The sequence below is a fragment of the Mytilus californianus genome, unplaced genomic scaffold, assembly GCF_021869535.1.
Source record: "Mytilus californianus isolate M0D057914Y unplaced genomic scaffold, xbMytCali1.0.p SCAF_4, whole genome shotgun sequence".
NCBI lineage: Eukaryota > Metazoa > Mollusca > Bivalvia > Mytilida > Mytilidae > Mytilus > Mytilus californianus.
In genome coordinates this window covers 56,828,176-56,850,999 of record NW_026262690.1, presented here as the reverse complement: position 1 = coordinate 56,850,999, position 22,824 = coordinate 56,828,176, and the positions used below count along the sequence as shown (strand labels likewise).

General features: G+C 31.6%; 2 protein-coding genes across 5 annotated transcripts in view; one reads left to right on the top strand and one right to left on the bottom strand.

The window, feature by feature from the left end:
• LOC127698456 (protein transport protein Sec23A-like) overlaps positions 1-698 on the bottom strand; it is a 26,090-nt gene extending 25,392 nt beyond the window's left edge. For all 4 annotated transcript variants that reach the window (XM_052201909.1, XM_052201911.1, XM_052201910.1 and 1 more), the window contains exon 1: positions 567-698. The gene's annotated coding sequence lies outside the window, so the exon portion shown is untranslated. The remainder of the gene's footprint in view (positions 1-566) is intronic.
• LOC127698486 (threonine aspartase 1-like) lies at positions 667-22,824 on the top strand. Its single transcript, XM_052201981.1, has 13 exons — positions 667-767; positions 4,463-4,530; positions 7,272-7,340; positions 8,300-8,420; positions 11,313-11,397; positions 11,767-11,846; positions 12,195-12,301; positions 13,043-13,189; positions 14,240-14,318; positions 16,165-16,278; positions 16,756-16,839; positions 22,253-22,326; positions 22,727-22,824. The coding sequence occupies exons 1-13, from the start codon at positions 749-751 to the stop codon at positions 22,802-22,804; spliced, it is 1,125 nt and encodes a 374-aa protein (XP_052057941.1). The 5' UTR covers positions 667-748; the 3' UTR covers positions 22,805-22,824.

Sequence of the window (22,824 nt, the reverse complement as noted above, 5' to 3'; positions counted from 1 at the left end):
TTTTAAGTATAAATAACAAGAACAAAACTCAAGAAATTTATTTTGGCTTCAATATATAGACAATTTTGAAATATAAACACTTCCAGAGACAAAACTAATAGAGACACACTTTATAACCATATATAATTACACGAGGTACGAAACGTCTCAGTTACAAATCAACCTAGTTACGAATCGACCAGGTACGAATCGACCAGGTTACGAAACGACTAGCATTCAATCTTCACTGGTAGTGGTAAAAAAAATATTGACATAAAAATATAAAGTGTACAGAAAATATGCCTGGTATACTTACTTGGTCTTGGGTGAAAATTCTACTTTCATTCTCTGTGAAAATCGATATTTTGAATAACAATGATTGTACTGTAAACGAACTATACTTATTAAAATATGTTATAACAAACTGTAAAAAATTATTCTGGTACTGTCACTGTCAGCTGCAGATGGAAGCCGGTGCTCTCAATTATATAAATTACAAAACTTGAAGTTTAAGTGGTGTCTTTCACTTAACAAATAAACCAAGAATTTCAAACATATGATTTTTATTTGTATTTTGGAATACTTACTTCCACAGACAACGAAATGACGTTGAATTTTTCCAGTTGTCAAATCCACACACGAGAAATCTCCTGTGATGCCACGTAAATTTCCCAAAATGCAAGTTATGACGCAATTGGGATATCCCTTCCGGTTTTAGGCACTTTCATTTTTGCATCGTTTGAGTTTACTACAGATCTAGATCATAATAATGATAGCTATTCATGCAGGTAGAAAAATAACAAGCTACACAAAATCCTTAATACTTTCTGGTACACAAAAGGAATACAAAAGGAAAAGCGCCTTTATTTCGGGCGACAATCGAAAATAAAGTGTGTAAAGGTTAAAACCAAAGGCGTAGAAACTCTGTTTTCTTTCCGGAAAATTGGCAAAAAAAAACCCACAATAAAGAGGCCCCTCATGGGGGGTGTACAAGTAATCACATAATCACAACTTTTTTGCTAATATAATCACATAATCATTTTTAATTATTTTTTTTAACAAGATAATCAAATAATTGAAAAATACAGTCCTAGATTATCAAATAATCAAAAATACAGTCCTAGATTATCAAATAATGAAATATTTGGTCTGGTAATCAAATAATCATTATAAAAACGGCCAAGTAATCACATAACCAAAAACCTAATGACGAGGCTCACTAATTTGTCGTAGAACTTGGATACCGAAATTAGATAAAGAGTGATTTGATTTAACATGAAAAGGTTGGAATCACAACAATAAAAACTATTTCAGTTTCCGATAAGCAGGCAAGAAACCATAGTTGGGGTATTGCAAGCCTACCCAGTCCCAATTTTAATTCGTAAAAAATTCCATATGGCAAAACTTTTTTCCACACTAGGTACAAATAAAAGGAAATGGCCTAAGGTTGCTCGGACAAAATGGCCCAATTAAATGGGTATAAAACGCACAGGTTTATTTTATATTTTGAAAGCATTATTTGTATGCAGCATTTCATGAAATTGCAATAATTTAACTCGATGTTTATTGATTGTTCAACAATAGCAATAATAAATGCACGAAATAATTTCTGAATTTACACTAAGTATTCCCCTGTGCGCAAAAAGTTGTCTGCTTATCTGAATGAAAATCAAAGAAAATTTGCTGTCACAGGATTACAGCAAATCTCTGAAACGGCTTCATGTAAAAAGATATACATTAAAATATGCATGAAACTGTCAAATATTTTAATGTATATTAAAATTAAGATCCATTTTGTTACATCTGTGATCCGTTTATTTGGCAATCGCCATGGCAGTTAGCAGGGTTTAAGAACATCAGTTGTTCGACCTGCTAGTCAAATGCGTTTTGTTAAAATATACTTTTTCACTTTTTGGTCTTTTGGAAAATGTTGTTTGTGCTGTATTTGGACCCCTCTACCAAGAAATTTGTTTTGCATGCACACGTATAAAAATTGCGGTTTTTATCCAAGGCAATCATAGGTTTGAACGTTGTTTTCAATTTAGACTTGTTTATATTTTTTCGTTTGGGCTTGTATTATATTTGCCTTCGGGTTTATATGATCCGTTCATCCTATTTCGACTCTTCAAAATTCAAGAGTCAATCCCAAATTGAGGTAAATTATATGGCCTTCCAAATACCGTTTCGATTCCTAACATCACTGAAGAGACATTAATTGTCGAAATCCGGATATGGTGTACAAATTTTTGCACCTCATGTTTGCGGTATACCATCTTTTCCGCAAGTTTTTTGTTTTCTATTTGGTATTAAATTAAAATTAAGATCCATTTTGTTACATCTGTGATCCGTTTATTTGGCAATCGCCATGGCAGTTAGCAGGGTTTAAGAACATCCGTTGTTCGACCTGCTAGTCAAATGCGTTTTGTTAAAATATACTTTTTCACTTTTTGGTCTTTTGGAAAATGTTGTTTGTGCTGTATTTGGACCCCTCTACCAAGAAATTTGTTTTGCATGCACACGTATAAAAATTGCGGTTTTTATCCAACGCAATCATAGGTTTGAACGTTGTTTTCAATTTAGACTTGTTTATATATATATATATATATATACAATTATTTAGGAACTATTTTACAGAGTAAAGAAATCCATTTCATTTAACATTTGAACATAATGAGGCCCCTCATGGGGGTGTCCAAGTAATCACATAATCACAAATTTTTTGCCAATATAATCACATAATCATTAATTATTTTTTTAAACAAGATAATCAAATAATCAAAAATACAGTCCTAGATTATCAAATAATCAAATAACCATGAAGTATTTGGTCTGGTAATCAAATAATCACTATAAAAACAGCCAAGTAATCACATAATCAAAAACCCCACGAGGAGGCTCAATAAAGAAAACATTATGCCATGGCAACAATTATCTTTCATGTTTTTCATTTAAAATCCTCACTGTTTTTACTAATTCCAAGCTAACTACATGTATTTTACATTACATCAAAGCTAGTATAACAACAATCATGATTTTTTCAGACACATATTAAACAATCATGACAATAATATCAAATTTATAGATTTGTAAATACCCAGGGCTGTCAAGTTTTCATGAAGCAAATGTGTGAGATCTGGCAAAAATTGTAAAGATGGAAGAGAAAAAACAATAGATCAAAGGAAAATGCTGCCAAATAAGTATGAAAATGCGTGAGTGTCATGCAAAATGCGTGAGACTTGACAGCACTGAATACCAAAAAACCGTAATCATAAATAATGAACAATTAATCAATCAACTAATCAGTAAAAAATAATTTATAAACAAAAATCATGAATTTTTATTCATGAAAATATAAATATTTTGATATATATACATCTGAAAAATATCTAAGTATACCCCATGCAACACAGTTGCTGTCTGTCTGTCTGTCATTTCTGTTCTCGTCATTGCAACTCCTCAGAAACCACACAACAGAAACTAGATAATACGGCCATACTATGAAGATGTGCATATTGACAGGGAATTATGATTAAAATATTTTTTCTAGGAGTTATGCCCTTTGAACTTACAACTTTTGCCTTAATATACTACTGCAACAGTTTGTCATAGCAACTCCTCTGAAACACCACAACAGAATTTCATGAAACTTAGTAGATAATTAGGACATACTATTTACATGAATTAGATGTGCACATCGACAGGAAATTTTGATTCAATTTTTTTTCTAGGAGTTATGCCTCTTTGAACAAACCCTAAATACACTAAATCTTGTGTTAATAAACTAGACATGTGCAATTATTAAACAAAGAAAATTTAGATTAGGATCTGTCAAATTTTAGCAGGACTTTAGATAAACTGTAATTGCAGTAGTTATGGGTCATGCAGATAGTGCCTAAAGTATACATAAAATGTCAAATAAATTTTATGTGAATTTTTCCTTTGAAATACTTGTTATAAATACTCTTAAACATTACTATCAAGTTTTGTCATAATCAGTTCAATAGTTTTGGTGAAAATTAGTGCAATTTAGAACTATAATATACATTAGAGTTTAATTTCTTTAAAAAAATCTAGCATCATGATAAAATGCAGTAAATGATCAAATATTCATCTCATCTGTATTAAAACAGTTGCATATGAAAAAAAAAGTCTCTAGGATGATAATTACCTCCAACGAATCTTTTTGCCCACCAATATGACAGATCATGCATGGCAAAGTTTATCCCCTATTGGGCACCCTATTACATTATTTTAAATTAATGTTTTCCAAAAATTGTGCAGAATTTACCATTGTTTGAAATAAAGAAATACTTTGCCTGAAGAAGGTTAAGCCCTTTCCAGTTCTAAAGTAAAAATTTGACACAACATTCCAGTTCATATAAGAATATAACCTTGGTTTGAAGTCATCAATTAAGACAATTTCTTTACTTTCTTTTTCATGTTTTCAATAATTAGTTATTGTCATATTCTTCTCATCCTGCAGGTGCTGGTTACCATTCAGAATCAAAATCAGATTTGTACAAAAGTATTTGTAAACAAGCCTGTTTAATGGTATGTTGAAGTAAATCTATGTTTATGACAGAAATAATTGAAAAAAAAAGAATACTAATAAATTTACAAAGGGTAAGTAAAAGTACTGAAAATCCATAAGAAAATTCCAACTTGGAAATATGACACTATTTTAAGAATTTATTTTTATATTCATGTATCAAATCAACAGCAAAAATCATTTCAATAACTTATCTTGACTGATGCTATCGTTATTATCTACTCTTACTCAAAAGATCAGAAAAATTATTTAAAACGATCTTTTGACTATGTCTTGACAGATTTTATATTGTAAAGCTTTGGCTACATTCAACAAATTATTTTTAGCTCACCTGGCCTGAAGGGCCAAAATGGCTATTCTCATCACTTGGCTTCCATCATCTATAGTTGTTGTTATGCGTTAACTTTTACAAAAATCTTCTCCTCTTAAACTATTTGGCCAAATTTAACCAAACTTGGCTACAATTATCATTGGGGTATCTAGTTTTAAAAATGTGTCTGATGACCCTGCATGCCTGCCAATCAACATTGCCAATTGCTAAAAACACAGAACATAGATACTGTAAATTCAGAAATTATTGCGAGGTTTTTATTAATGCGAATAATGCGACTGGTGAGTATCGCAATAATAGGAACCCGCATTCTGATATATGAAACATATATCTGTATGCAGCTTTTCCATAAATCGCAATAATTAATCTCACAGTTTTGTTCATTCTTCAAAAATCGCAATAATAAATGCACGCAATAATTTATGAATTTACAGTATCCTTTGTTTTTCTATTATAGAGGTAAAATGCAAGTTTTATCTTTTATCTTGAAAACTGCTTTTCAGAGAAAATCTGACAGTGGAAAAAATGTTCAGACCTACTGTTCATTTTCATCAAAATAGTCAACTTCTTTTAGTAATTATCGCCCTTAAATGACGATATTTTATTTTACCATTTTTTTCAATTTTTCCCTAATATCTTGAAAATCATAATAGATAGAAACATTTTTGTCGAGCCTGCTACTTCTGTTGCAGAAAGCTCGACATAGGGATAGTGATCCGGCGGCGGCGGCATTCACTAACTATTTAAAAGCTTTATATTTTAGAAAGATGAAGACCTGGATGCTTCAAACTTTGTATATAGATGCCTTATCTTATGAAGTTTCCGTCTGTCATATGTCCATTGTCCTTGACCCCATTTTCATGGTTCAGCAACTACTTGAAAAAAAAGTTAAGATTTTTTTTGTAATGTTAATTATTCTCTGAGTAATAGGATAACTATATTTAGTATGTGCGTACCTTGCAAGGTCCACATGCCTGTCAGACAATTTTCATCTGACCTCAACCACATTTCATGGATCAGTGAACAAGGTTAAGTTTTCGTGGTCAAGTCCATATCTCAGATACTATAAGCAATAGGTCTACTAAGTTTGGTGTATGGAATGATTGCAAGGTGTACATGTCCAGCTGGCAGGTGTCATCTGACCTTGACCTCATTTTCATGGTTCAGTGGTTAAAGTTAGGTTTTTGTGTTTTGGTCTTTTTATCTAATACTATATTGAATAGGTCAACTATATTTGGTGTTTGGAAATATTCTACAATGTACATGTCAGTCTGGCAGGTTTTATTTGACCTTAACCTCATTTTTTTGGTTCATTGCTCAGTGTTAAGTTTTTATGTTTTGGTCTGTTTTTCTTAAGAAATAAGAAATAGGTCAACTACATTTGGTGTGTGGAATGATTGTAAGGTGTATATGTCTGTCTGGCAGGTTTCATCTGACCTTGACCTCATTTTCATGGTTCATTGGTCAATGTTAAGTTTTCATGGTTAAGTTTGTTTCTTAGATACTATAAGCAATATGTCATCTATATTTAATGCATAGATTGATTGTAAGGTGTACATGTCTGTCTGGCATGGTTCATCTGACCTTGACCTCATTTTCATGGTTCATTGGTCAGTGTTAAGTTTTCCTGGTTAAGTTCGTTTCTAAGAACCTTAAGCAAAAGGTCAACAATATTTGGTGTATGGAATGATTGTAAGGTGTACATGTATTTCTTGTTTGGTTTATCTGACCTTGACCTCATTTTCTTGGATCATGTTAAGTTCATGTGATACTTGTAGTAAAGCTTTATATTTAGGACTATCAAGTTATCAACATAAAATGAATGGTCAGTAAAGCATGTGAGACATTTCAGCATGTGCACTGTTGTTATCATTTTATATTGCGTTTTTTCCTATTATCTTGAAAACATGTGCAGTTATAGATAGATATAAAATTGAAACAGCTAAAATGATCAGTCAGACAAGGTCTGCAAATAACTATGTCTTCTTATAGGAGTTATTGTCCTAAAATGATACTTTTTTTAATCTATAAAAAAATTATCAGCAATACATAAAGAGATTCAAATCATGAATTACATTTGTGTCTGCTATTTTGGAGAGTTGCCATTGTTGAAGATGCACAAAGACCTAGGTGAGCGACACAGGCTATTTAGAGCCTCTAGTTTACAGATACTATGTTTTCCCTTGTACACCTACATCTTTCGATCATTAATTTGGTTTGATCAGACAGTATAAACAATGTCTTTGCAATGCTTTGATATTAAAGATCTACATAAGGCATTCATAAACCTTCTCTTCTTATCCCATATCTTTTCATTACAAGTATCATTCATTATTATTTAAGTTGGCACCAACAAGACTCTTGAAATTTGATGTAATTTCAACTAATATCAACATTTCAACATGATTTTAGGCTATTGAAGCAATAAAGAGTGGGAAGAATGCAGTAGACTGTGTAACCATAGCTGTAAAATGTTTGGAGGTTAGTAAACACACCTGTATTAATTTATTACACATCACACTTCACACCTATATGTAACACATTAAGTCTGTAATACATAGGTGCCAACATTTCAAACTGCTGTAATATATATTTTTTAAATTGGAAAACAAAGTAACCTAATTTGTTTAAATTTTGTGACTCTGGATGTACATGGGCAATAACTTTTTTACTGTAATTGATTTATGGCATGCAACAATATCACAGAATGATTTATTTATTACTTTCCATGCAGTTTTTTTAGTTGCTTACATGTTAAATTTAATTTGTCAAAGATTGATAATTAATGTGTTCTTGTCATTTAGTATTATCACCTTATTATGACCTCAGTTTTGTGGTCCGTTGTCAGGTTAAAAGTATGAATAGAAATTTTGTAAATATGTCCATTGGACAGCAACCCAAGGACAACAGGCAAAACACATCTTGAGACCAACCTACAGTATTCAATAATAGACAAATGTCTATATAAGTCAACCTTTAGTTTTAGTTAATGTTAAGTTGTCAGGATTAGATTTGTTCCTCAGTAAGTTGTGTGACAGGGCATCAATATTTATTATGGGATTTTTTGTAAAGAGTATGTATGTCTGTCATATGTCATTTATTCATAACCTCATTTTAATGCATTTAACCACTTTGTTTTTAGTAAAGCCACCCAAATATCCCACAACAATTTATCCAAATTTCATTTTGTCAAATGGATTTAAACCTATTTTACTGTTTCTTAAATATTACACATGCTTGGATAACAATAATTTGAAAAGTACATGGATCTCTGACAGTTTTATTTGACCTTGACCTTCAGTTTCAGAATATGTTCATACAATGTATTTCAAATATTTTCAGCAGGTGAAACTTTCATATTGAACTTATTGATTACACTTGTTTCAAAGTCAATATAGCATTATGGGTTAGATATAATGTGCCATTTTTTTCAATTTTAGGACTCTCCTAATACAAATGCAGGATTAGGATCAAATCTGACCATGGATGGGACTGTTGAGTGTGATGCAAGTGTTATGGATGGCCAGTCACTTCAGTTTGGAGCTGTCGGTTGTGTCAATGGTAGGTAACATTACTTCTACATTTTATATCACCACCTCTGTTGTCTTGTAGAAGCATGCCTACCTTGAGTGTGTGAGGTTGTAAGTTCAATCCCCTACTAAGTCAAACCAAAGACTTGAAAATTAATAATAAAAACTTGTCGTTATGAGCAAAGACTGATCAGCCTGGAGTCAGAATAATGTCTCCACAAGGGAGAAAATGTCTTCCTGCAGACTTTTTCCTTGTGAACAACTAGTTGTACACTAAAGATCTCATTCAAAATGTAGGCATATAAAGTACAAAAAGGGTTGATAATCATATCAAATTAAGCTGTTCTCATCCTGATTGTTTGGACCACCAAAATTTGCAGAGGATAGACACAATTTTAGTATTTTGCAATAGAAGTAATAGTGAGGACCAGCAGATTTTCTTAATTCAAGAACCACCAGGGATAAAATATTTGAAGAACTCTGTTGATGCATCAAAATATATGAAAATTGGTATCCAGTTGGTAATTAGGATTAAGAATTGAGAGGTCAGAGTTAGATGGTTGCAATCAGATTTTTGCATGTTACAATATGTTTTAATCTGATTAAAATATAGATTCTGTGACCAAGCTTTGCTTACAAGGATCTGACAACCCTCTGTTTTACTTTCTGTTCTGGTTATTATTACATCAGCCAATGAAATTTCAGCATTCAAATTTTTGAAGGTATGTATTTATCCGACAAAACCAGAGGATCCCTTATTGGCTTTAAAACAGAAAAAAGAGCCATTTTAAGATCCTTATAAGCAAAGCTTGGACACAGGATATGTATTTTAATCAGATTTCAATATGTTTCAATCAAATGGAATGGAGGAAATCTTCAAATCAGCCTTGTAGTATCCATTCTGGGGAAGAAGGGGTGCACATTATGTTTTTCTGCTTTATACCTCTGTCCATTTGTCCTATACAATATAAAAATAAGGAGATATGGTATGATAGCCCATAAGACAACTATCCACCTAAGTTTAAATGAAGTGGATGTAAACTATTATAGGCAACCGTATCGTTTTCAACAATGAGAAAAACCCATACCTTATAGTTGGCTATAAAAGGCCCCAACATGAAAAATATGGATCAATTCAATTGAGAAAACTAACGGCCTAATTTATAACAAAACAATTTACCAAAAACAAATATGACAGACATGAACAACGACAACCACTGAGCAACAGGCTCCTGGCTTAGGACAGGCACATAAAGGATGTGGCAGGGTTAAATGTGATTGCTCAACCCTCTCCCTAACCTGGGACAGTGGTGTTACAGCACAACATAAGAACAAACTCTAAAAATCAGTTGAAAAGGGTTTAACTTATCAGATTGATACAAAGCAGAAAAAGATTTAACAATAACACAGTCTGGATGTGACAGGGTATTTTTACATCCCTAACAACAAAAAATACACAACATACAGATCAAAGAATACTTGCAGTTACTGACAGCTAGGTAAAAGCCAATAACAACTAAATAAAAAAATCATGTATCTAAGTCTTAGTCATGGCATGAAGTTGTGGTCACATCAACTTGAAACTTAGTGCACATGTTTATGATGATGTGAAATTATTAAAATTATATGGAATATTAGGATTTGACCCAGAAGTTAAGATTGAATGAACATGGAAATATGATAGTGTAAGCCAGCATGGTGTCCTATTAAAATTTGCTTCTTTTTTTCTGCTTAAATTTCACTAGTCCTTTGAAAAGTTTACATCAGAGTTGATGGTATTTCAGTTGACCTCATTTTTACTTTAGATTTGTGATACATTTTGAAAAATACATGGAATGATTCCATGTTGTCAATATCTTTGAAGAAAATTAATTACTACATTTGTTTTTATCTCGCCTTGACGGAGTCAAAAAGAGAGACATAGGTATTCTGTTTCCAGCGACGGCCTCAACAATGTATTAGTTTGTGATTACGTCTAGTGTATGGTGAACCACTAGTGGTAGGTCAGTGATCTTTGGAATGCGGTTGTATTAGGAGCTAGGCACATCTCATTACTATGGAGATTATTTGGCCCGCCCCCTCAGTCATGGTCTACTGACTTTAAAACTTTGCTTAGTTTACATGTATTAGTTTGTGATTAGGTCAGTTTATGGGGAACCAGTAGCAGTAGGTCAATATTATTTGATATGCAGTTGAAAAATCATTGGCATATCTCATTTCTGTGGAGATTATTTGGCCCTACCTCCTCAGTCATGCTCTATTGACTTTGAAACTTTTGCTTTTTAGTTTTCATGTATTAGTTTGTGATTAGGTCAGTTTAAGGGGAACCGTTAGTGGTAGGTCAATGATAATTGGTATGCAGTTGTATAAGCATTAGCACATCTCATTTCCATGGAGAATATTTGGTCCTTACCCCTGAGTGATGGTATATTGACTTTGAAACTTTTGCTTAGTTTACATGTTTTAGTTTGTGATTATGTCACTTTAAGATGAACCACTAATGTTAAGTCAATGATATTTGGTATGCAAATGTACTGGCATTTGCAAGTTTCATTTCCATTGAGATTATATAACCCCACCCCCTCATTATAATACATTAACTTTGAATCTTTTACATGGTTTACAAGTAAATATTTGTGTTTAGGTTTGTTTAAAGGGAACAACTTATGAAAAGTCAATGGTATTTGGTATGCAGTGGTATTATCATTGGCACATCTCATTTCCATGGAGATTGTTTAGCCCTGTACCTTCAGACATGGTTCATTGACTTTTTATTTGCATAACTTACATGTTAAAGTATTCATATTTTAATTTCAACATTTGCATTATCAAAATAACAAACAGGCGAGACATATCTCTGTGTGAACAGTTTATTATTGAAAATGTGTACGAAAAATAATTAAAATCATTTTTGTTTGTACAGGATTTAAAAATCCAGTGGAAACAGCTAGGCTACTTGTGGAGAAACAAAAACAAGGCAATTTATCCTTAGGAAGAATTCCACCAAGGTAGGTAAGGAATATATATAACTGGTTCTCTTTTTTGCTGTAGGGAATCAGAAAAGGGAACGGTCAGGGAAAATGGTATGAGTTATTGCTTCAATAGCTTGTATATTATGTAAAATGATACTTTTAGAATAGAGATACATTTTTACTAAACAATCACTGAAAATTGTAAAACTGTGAAAGTGTAATCCTGGTCTGAAGTTTTTACTGGTTCATGTTATGGGGTTTTCAAGTTATAAGAGGCCCTAAGAGGCCAACATCATAAGTTTTACATATTGATACAGATTTTGATGAATGGTTCATAAACAAATATATTGGATGAATATAAAAAAATTATATAGTTAACATTCTTTTGAATCTATTTTATTTTAGCATTTTGGTAGGAGGGAGAGTAGAGAAATGGATATTAGAAAATGATCCTCATGTCAACACTAATTGCAACCTGATTACAGGTAACTCTTTTGATTGGAAATAAAGAATTCATTTATAGACTCAGTTAGAATATAGCATTGATTAGTCTCTAAATTTTTCAACCTCTACATTAGTTGAACAGTGAATAACATTGCTTGGAATGTTTTTGCCTTACCAGTTTTACTGTGTTTTTGTTATATACAAGTAATTAATTATAAAATGAATGAACATAACTTGCATTTATGCTATTCAGTATTATAAAAAAATGCTTAAAAAAACATTTAGCAAACAATGTACTTTGCTGACATATAAAGATTGTCCTTATATATTAAGTATCATGCACTTTCTATTACATACTAATTATCTGGTTTTTGTAATGTTTAATTTAGATGAATCAAAGAGAATGTTTCTGAAGTACAAAAGAAGACTAGAACTTCACGAGGATAGAGTGAACAACAAAAGGAGAAAGATTCATCAGAATAAAGACAAACAAGAGGTCTTTTTAGATAATAACAAAAAATGTTTAAATTACCGTTTGAAATTCATAGACTTCATAAACTAAGGCTCTATAGATCTGCAATGCTAATCTTGGTAGTATCTACAATGACCCTGCACAAGGATCAGCACCAACTGGTAATAGAGGGTTTTCTTACTGTTACTGAACAGTTTGGTTTGATAAAACAAATTGCAATTTGGTCAGAGTTTTGAATAAATTGCAATAGGTGGAGAGCATCACTTACAGTCAAGTCACAGTAAGATAAAAAATAAAATTCTATGTCACCATAGTCCTATCTCTTTGTACAAGCTCTTCATTTTATCTCTATTTTTTGCTAACTTGGACACAGAATGATTGCCTATGGTTTCATAGGTAAAAATTCAAATTAAAAAAATATATGTCAGACACTAAGTGAAGGCAATAGCAGAATGGAATGTTATGTCAGCAAAAAAATGGTAAAATGTGCTAGAAAAGAAAAATTTAAATAACAAAAAATGGTAGTGTTTGTGGTAATTATACATGATATAAAAATATATGAAGTATGGGAAAATAGGTTAAACTGTATATCTTTAGCTAGCTGTTTAATAAGACCTTCAATAATAAATGTGAATTAACCTTTTCTAAAAGACAAAAGATGACTTTGATAATACTCTTTGATATTTATTGACATGTTCATTCATAACTTTACACAATGTTAAATATACATTGTAAATGTACATGTTTATCAATATATTTTTGTAGGAAATAGGTGAGAATGAGGAAGGAGACAGTGATCAGAGTTTTATACAAGACACAGTTGGAGCAATCGCCGTGGATACTTGTGGAAACCTAGCAGCAGCTGTATCAAGTGGTGGTATATCCCTTAAACAACCAGGCAGACTTGGACCAGTTTGTAAATTTTTGTTGTTGATAAAATAAGTTTAATACTGTAAATTCAGAAATTTTTTGCATCCATTTATGATTGCGATTGTTGAATAATGGACACAAATCAAATGCTAGATTTATTATTGTGATTTTCGGAAATACTGCATATAAATAATGCTTTGGTTGTCTTTGGCTGTTTTCCTGCTCTTTGGTCAGGTTGTTGTCTCTTTGATGCATTCCCCGTTTCCATTCTCAATTTTATTTCAAAATGTAAAATGCAACTTTTTTTGCAAAACTTATCCCATTGCAATTTTTGCAACGATATAAACATCACAAAAATTTCTGAATTTACAGTAGTTGAAATTCTCTTCAACCACTAACTTAAAAGTGCTTATACATTGATTAAAGTGTTCTTTAATTTGCTAAATTCTCATTTCTACTCCATTAAATATTCTAGTACTTTGATTCTGTGTAGAGAAGAGTGATTTAAACAACACTCGTAGAAAGTGAACATCAGAACATTTTATCCTTGCTTAGACTTTATAATTTTGCAATCTATCTTATAGGACAAGGGTGGATAAAGCTTTTATTTTCCTCAATACTTGTCCAAAAAGAATCTTAATTTATTATCAGATTTGTGTAACTGTTACTGTTTCATTGAAATAACACTTTTTTTTAAATATATTTATCAAGATTCAGTTGTTTTGGTTATATGACATATTAAGATGACTTAGTTGGTAGGAAACTTGTTCCAATCCATTTGCATTGATATTGTAAGAAATAAGTTTATTCTAATTTATAACAGAAAATGAGAGAGAGTAAACAGTACACATCAGATGTTCACAAAAATAAGTCAATATAAAATAGGAAGAACAGGTACTTGTGGAACAAAACAGTTTTTTAAAAGATGTATGCATTCAATATTAAACTATCATATACCGTTATCTGTTGTAATCCTTTCACGCTATCATTTACCGCTTATTGTTGTAATATTTTCAAATAACTTTTTTTCAGTTTATTTCCACTGAAAATTAAATTACTTCATTCATTCATTGCAGTATCTTTTCTCTGTAGGCTGCAACCTATGGTTCAGGATGTTGGGCTTACAACTGGTCATCAGACATCAAACCAGGGGTTGCCATAGCAACATCAGGTATGATATAAATCTTTAATGTGTTATATATGGAATTGTTTTGTACATTTTGTCATTGCAAATCTTATTTTTAGATTCGTCATTATTGAGAGCCAAAATATCATCCAAATATCTAAAAGTATTATTAAATTTGTGTATCAGATGTTGTTTCGATGGGTCTTTGCTGATTTTTGTCATAAATTGTAACTCATAGCAATACAAAAAAAGGTCCGCGATAAGTGGTGCACAGTTAGTTCCCATTGGAATTCCGATAACCTGACGATATACGGAATCTCCAAAGCGAACAAAAATGTTATCTAGTAAAAATTCAAGGGCATATATAGTATCAAAGCATGTCCAATTGACATAGTTTTTTTGTTTATTGCTACTAAAAAATGACCTAAAAGAGTTTGAACATATATATTCACATTCTGACTTTTTAAATGCCCATTTAATTAGGTGTGTGAATTTTTTTTTAATGAGAATGTGAGGCAATGTGGTATATAGGGTAGAAAAATCAAAACTTTGAACAGATTCAAAATCACCAATATATGCATGTAATTTATCAAGTACTTCCAACGAGTTCTTGACACTCCAAAAGTTATTAATTCCACTATTTTCGAAGGCCTTATTTGAACAATTTATTATCAGGTTTTTGATTGTACCAAGTGTACTGGTAAGAAGAATAGACAATTTAGTAGTGGAACAATGGCTTGAAGTCGAAATGAATCTATATTTGTAAGGTGTTTTGTGTAGCTTCGGAAGCCATGTCTTTTTTTTTGTTTTAAGGAAAACCCTTAAATTGTCTGACAATTTCTGCCAAAAAAAATATCACAACATTCTTTATATTCTCAAAGTGGTAACGTTTTTTGGGCAATGGCAGCAGTTCCTGGGATAATTACAAAAGCTATAAACTAGGATGATAATTTAATGGATGAAACTGTTCTTTACAGTCTATAGTAGCTACATGTGAGATTATTGCAATGCACTATAAGGGAAAAGGGAAATTTTGCTATGGCATATCAATTTTATATTTATCATTTTCATGAGTTAAAAGCGACCTTGGTGGAGTAGTAGTTCATCAACAGCAATTACTAGCTTGTCCATACTGACATACATGTGGTAGGTGCATTTGATTCCCATCCGAATAGACTTGGATTACCAGTTATCCTTCCAAAGGTTTTGGTTTCTCTCCTGCACTCCTGCTTCTCCCACCAATGAAAACTGGCCGCCACAATATAGCCAAGTATGCTGAAAGTGGCATTAAACACCAACAATCAATCAACTTTTTTGTTGAAGAATATTTTTTCAACTAATCATATAATAATACTCAACCATGGGAAGATCGTCCATTTAGATACCAAGCCTTTAGAACAATGTCATGTATCATATAAAAGTAAAACGAACTCAATTTACATTGTAAACAAACTTTATTTTTCTATATTTATCTTATCTACTTATAACTTTTTATTGCTACTTTCACTTTTCATTGTTTCTCTCACCATGACAACGTCAAATTCAATGTACCACTTTGAGTACTTCAGTAATTAATTTCTGTATGAAAATTGTCCTGATGACGCCTGCCCTGCAGGTGAAACATGTAGACCATAGCAAATAAAATTGCAGACCATTTAAAGTGTTGTTGTCAATTTTGAGTATTATTTAAATGGTGCATTCATTTGCATAATTTGACAACCCCGCATACCAAGGTATCCACTTCAGGGACTCTATGGAAATGATTCACACAGGCGTTGGTTCACCAAACGGAGTTTAATTTAATCATAAAATAGATTCAATGAATTGATAAATATTTTCTCCTTTAAGGTACATTTTTGTAAAACCAATTATTTTTCTTTGCATGTTTTAGGAAGTGGTGAGCATCTTATGAAAACATTATTTAGCAAAGAGTGTGCCAGTTGTATACAGAATATGGACAGTGGAAGTCTTGGCCTTAGTCTGGCTTTCAAAGACCACTTTTTAGGTGACTAATTTGTGTTGTTTAAATTTATATATCTTACATGTCTGTTTTTACTCTTTTGTAGCTCACAAGAACCAAAGGGTCCTAAAGGATGAATGATAGAATGGTATTAATGTTATTAAGGCCCCATTGAGCTTTTAGTAATGATAAGAAACATTCTCGAACCTTTAATATATTCCGGACTGTATTTTGACCTACTATTCATGTCCAATTCTTCCTAATTTATGAAACATAACAAAACAAATGTTTAGCTTCTTAGAAAATATGTCCTTTCTATGCTTTCATAAAATTATTGGGCTAACAAGCTAAAAGCTATTTAATATAGTTTGATGGTAACTTAAACCTCAAACTCCTTTACCTGATGGATGAAAAAATATCTTTCATTCAGATAACTTTATTTTATAGACAGCTTGGCCGTGGCATTATAGATATAAGTATATATGAACTAATATCTTTAAATATATATATATATCTTTTTAGAGTCTGAATTCCTGAAACACCTTGACTGCAAATTTGGTGGAGCTATAGCTTTAAGACAAGATAAATACAATGATAAACAGTCTGGTATGAATATAATTATTTATAATAAACAGTTAAACTGTTAAAATATTGTCACACTACTCAATTTTTCACAACACATTGGTAGGACACAATTTTTTTATGACAAATATGTTTTGTCAGGCCATCACAATTTTTATCCAGATTTTTCACAGTTGTCATGTTTGATCAAGTCTTGGGGTTACATTTGATAAAAATAATGTCATTAACATGCTGTGGATAGACCAGTGCATTATGAAGATGTTAAAGCTTATTCCCTGCAATGCCACACCAAAAAAAAATGGCACTGAAATTTTGCTTTATTAGTATGTAGATATCTCAGTCTTAATCCTTGTTATCATAAATACCAAATAATGATAAAATGTACTTTTCCAAATAGAATCTTTTCCGTTTAAATTGACACTTTAAAGAAATTAAGGATGTTGACTCCTCTGGGTTTTTGAATTTTTGTCAGATGTTCGGAATCCTCTGGTTTTATCCATGTAGTGCCATTAAAAAATTTTGACCATTAACCCCTACTTTTCTTTCCATAATTTGATTACATATAGTTTGAAATATAATCTTTTAAAATCTTATAAAATCCTTGTTATTTTTTCATCGTTTTCGAAAGAAAAAAGGTACCAAAAAAATCTAGTGAGAATTATTTCCCACCAAAATTTCAATGGATATATCTCGAAAACAAGCACACGGACCCTTAATTTTTTTCTGCTTTTTCAGTTTCTTTTATTCATTCATGTACTATAAAATTGAGAATGGAAATGGGGAATATGTCAAAGAGACAACAACCCGACCAAAGAGCAGACAACAGCCGAAGGCCACCAATGGGTCTTCAATGCAGCGAGAAAATCCCGCACCCGGAGGTGGTCCTCAGCTGGCCCCTAAATAAAATTGTGTGCTAGTTCAGTGAAAATGGACGTCACACTTAACTCCAAAACATATAAATGAACTAAAATTAAAAAACATACAAGACTAACAAAGGCCAGAGGCTCCTGACTTGGGACAGGCGCAAAAATGCGGTGGGGTTAAACATGTTTTGTGAGATCTCAACCCTCCCCCTATACCTCTAGTCAATGTAGAAAAAAAGAAACACATAGCAATACGCACAGTAAAACTCAGTTTAAAAGAAGTCCGAGTCTGATGTCAGAATAGGTAACATAAGAAACTAAGCAAACTGACAATGATACATAAATGAACAAAGAACTACTAGCAGTTACTGACATGCAAGCTCCAAACCTCAATTAAACTGATTGAAAGAGTATGTCTTCATCATATGAAAATCAAGTACAATCCCTCCCGTTAGGGGTTTAGTATCATACCATCATAAAATATATGAGAAGAACATAACCCGTATCATGTCAACAACTGGTTTTAGAATAAATGTGTTTATTTCCCATGCAAAGACCCTATGAGTGAATCAATATTAATACCAAAATATGCAATCCTTAATGACTTGACAACAATAACAGTCTTTTAAAAAGCTTGTTATTTTGAAACAGAGTAGCCAACATCTTTAATAACAAAGTTTAGTAAAATAAGTCTTGTTTCAACTTATAAGCTAGAAATCATTGAACCAATCAAAGTTTTTGCTATATACAGTATTGTACAGGCATTAAAGACCAAACAGCCTATTCAGTTCTACCAGTGATTTTTCCTTAAAATTTTGTGTGAAGGTATTTCATGATTTGAGGAACAAAATATGATAAAAAAAATTGGGGGTCACCGACTTAGTTTTGTCACTATAGCAACCTCAGTTTCGTGTTTTCCCGAATATTAACATGATATTTGCTTGTTATTTAAACTCTCAAAAAATCCCATTATATCAAACCTACAAGCATAATTCTTGTTTCACGTTAAACAGTAGATTTGTGTCTATCAAATACAAGTTCAAGAGTTTAAGACTCTTATTGTTTTGATCTTAAAAAATATGATTTATTTCATTCCCGCCAAAAATAAAACGCAAGAATGAAAAACGTTTCAAGTATTAAAAAATATCTACCAGTGATTTTTTCATAAAAATTTCAGGAAAGAAAGTGCCATGTGTACTCTTCAAAATAAAGCAAAAAAATGTATATGTCACCGACCTTTCAAAAAAGTTATGATGAATTTTCATGTTTTTTTCTCGTTCGTTTTGAAGAAAAGAGTTGTCTTTCTTCAGAACATTGAATCTGACGTCATAGTACAAGTTTTCATTGCTGGCGTACTGTTTGAAAAAAATTGCAAATTGGACGTTTGAAACCCACATTTAAATTTTCAAGAATCAAGAATAACAACTATATTCACCTACTTTATTATCCGGTAATACAAGAGATCATATGTATATATCAGTATCAGATCTCATGATGTTGTTGCCGCACAAAATTAACCTTCAGACAAATCATCCGTCGGAATGAAAAATTGTTCGAAATAACCTTTTACGACGCTTTAGAAAGGAAAGTCTAGATCTAGTTTTGTCCTCTCCCTCTCATTAGCTAAAACATTGGAAATAAAAAGAGAAATGAAAGATGACACTGGCTTACTTACAGACTATTTGACTATATTAGACTAGATGTGTGGGTTTTTTGTCACGTCAGTTTCAGAACTTCGCCCTAGCGCACTCTTTCGCTACTGTTGACAGACGGACAGACATTAGCACGGACGGACTTCTTTATACCATTATGTGTCCCGACTAAGACGAGCGTATACAAATTATTCCATCTAGTTTGTGGATTCATTATTTCTGAATATTTAAAATATAAGAAAATTAAAATTATAGGTATAATATATGAATTAAAGTTTTTGATTCTAAAACGTTTTACATCCATTTAACCTATCATAAAATACGATCCCCGTTATTACTACCTCACGTGTTTTGAATAAACGAGACAGTAAATATAAAATACAAATAAGTTTTTAATTCAAAAATTGGTTTAGAATCTAAGAAATAATTTTCCGTTGAAAACTATATAAAGTATTTCTCAAAACAGGATGAAATATTATGAATCTAAATAGCTCATTTTGGAAATTAAAACAACGACAAGGTTGTATGTATAGATTGCCGGCATTGAAAATCGAAATTTGTTTTCAATCTTTCCGGTCATTGTAGTTTTTTGAAAGTGAGAAATTTTATGTTGGATTTTATTCTTGAAGCAATTGTTTTTTGTCATAAGTTAAATTTACAACAAGTTTAGTTTTTAAAACCGTAAATTTTTATTTTAATTCACATTCACTGAGTATATATTTATTTCTTATATTTTTTGCCTTAAGCTTCTGTGAGATCAGGCGAAATCTTTATCATTTCCCCTTGAGACAATTTGAAATGAAACAAATGACAAAAGACAATGAACCTTTATCATTTTTATTTTTACTATAAGATTTTGTCAATTAAGCAGTATAGATAAAATTTAACTTCATTGCAAGATCACCATTATTTTACGAGAATCTTAAAGAAGAAAGTTAATCTCAACATGCATATAGCCAGTATATCGAAACTTCTAGAAAGTATTGTTTATCGGCCTAACCTTCTGAAAACTCAGTTTTGAAAATCACATATTAAGTTAAAACTCTAAGCGTAAGTCATATAAATTTACCAGTGTAAAGTTACACGGGCGTACGAGATTTGCGCCGATTTAAAAAAAAATTTCGATGTTTAATTTGATTCTTTCATTAGCGCCTATTTTATTTTTTTATCACTAGCCCCGATACTTTATTTGCTATACGAGTAAATACATGTACATGTAGTAAACCTAGAATGTATATTGCATGGTAATATATGGATATAAATAGTGTTCCCTTATGTTTAAGATAATGTTGGTCATATTGTTCGAGAACTTCGTTTTGACACGAGAAAGAAAAGATGGACTTCGTTATTGGCAAGTACAACAAGTATAGAAAAGATAAAATGACAAGAAAGGAATATATCAGATGTGTGGCATATAAATTCTCGGCAAGATAATAATTCATTTGTACTAGTATTACATTTTTATGGATTTTATTGTGGTGCTTTGAAATGCTGTAAATAGAATTTTACTCCGTGATTTTAGTGGATGTAAACAGTGCACAAATATCTTTTAAATTGACCTATCTTGCTCGAAATTCTACTCCCACCTCCCTTTTGTGAGCAGGGGACAACAGTTATATACATGTTATAATTGACAATTCAAAACATATGTACAACTGGCTAACGGAAGAGGTTTATATGATAAATAAAAAAATAACTTTCACCTATAATTTACCTGTACACAATCGGCGCAAATGAAAGACAAAATCGGCGCAAGTGAAGGAAAAAAAGTGAAATGCAGATCGGCGCAAATGCAAAAAGCCGAGTTCAAAATTTATATTTTTATTATTATTTTTATTAGAACGGAGGTTACAGATAGTGTAGTATCTTTTGTGTCCATTTGTGTTTTATTTCCACTAGGTATCAGTGCGACGCTTAATTCTACTTTTCTTGGAAGACGTAGTTTTAAGCGTGTACTATGTTGGAATCCGTTAAAAACGCGAAATAGGACGTTATAATTTGACGTTTTTTTTCATGGCTAGAAACAACGTCATAGAGCTTTTATGTCACTACCAAGTTGCGTTAGTTGATGCGCATCAACAATAGGCTGTTTGGTCTTTAAATGAAATTTGCAGAAAATTGAAGGTGAACATTATCTTCAAATTTAATGATACTCCAAAGTTATCAGCACATGTGCTAGATTTTAGATTTAAATAAAAATTACTTTACTTGAAAGCATCTGGAATGACAACAACCATAATGATATCCCAAATTGAAGGAATAGGAACGTTAAGGGATAGTTGTTGTTACAATGTGGAGATTAGAAAAAAAAATATATATCACATGACATTTTTCTATGGAAACGCCGAGATTTTTACACAGGCACATTAAGCAAATGTAATGATTTAATTGGATTCCCACATAAAAAAGTCGACTACACTGTTCCAGTTTGACTTCCTCACCCTGTTGAAAACCTATAGTATGGTGACATCATCCATATGTTGATGTTTCTTGTAGACAATGTTGTACTGATCCCTACAATGCATAAAATTTTTACATTATCATGTGACGTTTGTGTGTAAAATGCTATGACTCAGCAAAATGGACTATCTTGGAACTAAAGTATGAGTGTACATAAGAGTTGCTTTGCGCATGTCTGTCCTTTGAATCTTGAAAGCACAACTTTTCAAATGATTTCAAATATTCAATGAAATTTCACCAAATTTGTTAATTTAGAGTTATAAGCTTGGACATCTGTAACTGTATTTTATGTCCTATAAAATAGAATCTATTTATTTAGTGTTTAGTCTTATAATGACTTGCATGAAGCAGAGAAAATAACTGTTAGGTCAAATGAAAACTAATATTTATATTTACTAAACACAGTACTTCAGAAAATGTGTATTGATGGTTTTCTAATAATTCTTTGTGTACTATTTGCAGTAGAACTTATATGGGGACATACAACAGACAGCATGTGTATAGGTTTTATGTCTTTATCAGATAAAAAACCAAAGGTAAGATTTTTCCTACCATTAGATTGTAAATTAACTTGAATGTTATCTTCTGAACATCTTTTCATAATCTGCAAACACTATTGAATCATTGATATCTTAGTTCTGATTAGACCACACCTGTCAGGCAGACTTATGCAGCTAGCAAATCTATGGATTAGAATAAATTTTGATATGTTGCATACATAAATTTTTGTCAGGACTTAGAAATTGATACACAGTTTGGAGGTCTTTTTATATTCTTTACATGTTTCATATAGTAGATAAACCTATGAATAAGAATTGACAATAGTGTTTTATCAGTTAAAAAAAAGATACATGGAAACAGAAAATTCAATATCTATCTATCCTCTACTTGCATTTTATAAAGACAAATCTGTTGTAAATTTACATCTACTTTTAGGTATTCCTTTCAAGACTTCCACCACAGAGCATACCTGGAAAATCATTCACAATGGAAGGAAGACAGATTTATAAATAAAATCATTTTGGGCAATTTTA

Bases quoted from the DNA above. Each gene is read 5' to 3' on its own strand.
- LOC127698486 (XM_052201981.1), top strand. The intron at 14,319-16,164 runs GTATGATATAAA...TGCATGTTTTAG, and splicing joins GGTTGCCATAGCAACATCAG to GAAGTGGTGAGCATCTTATG. The intron at 22,327-22,726 runs GTAAGATTTTTC...ATCTACTTTTAG, and splicing joins TATCAGATAAAAAACCAAAG to GTATTCCTTTCAAGACTTCC.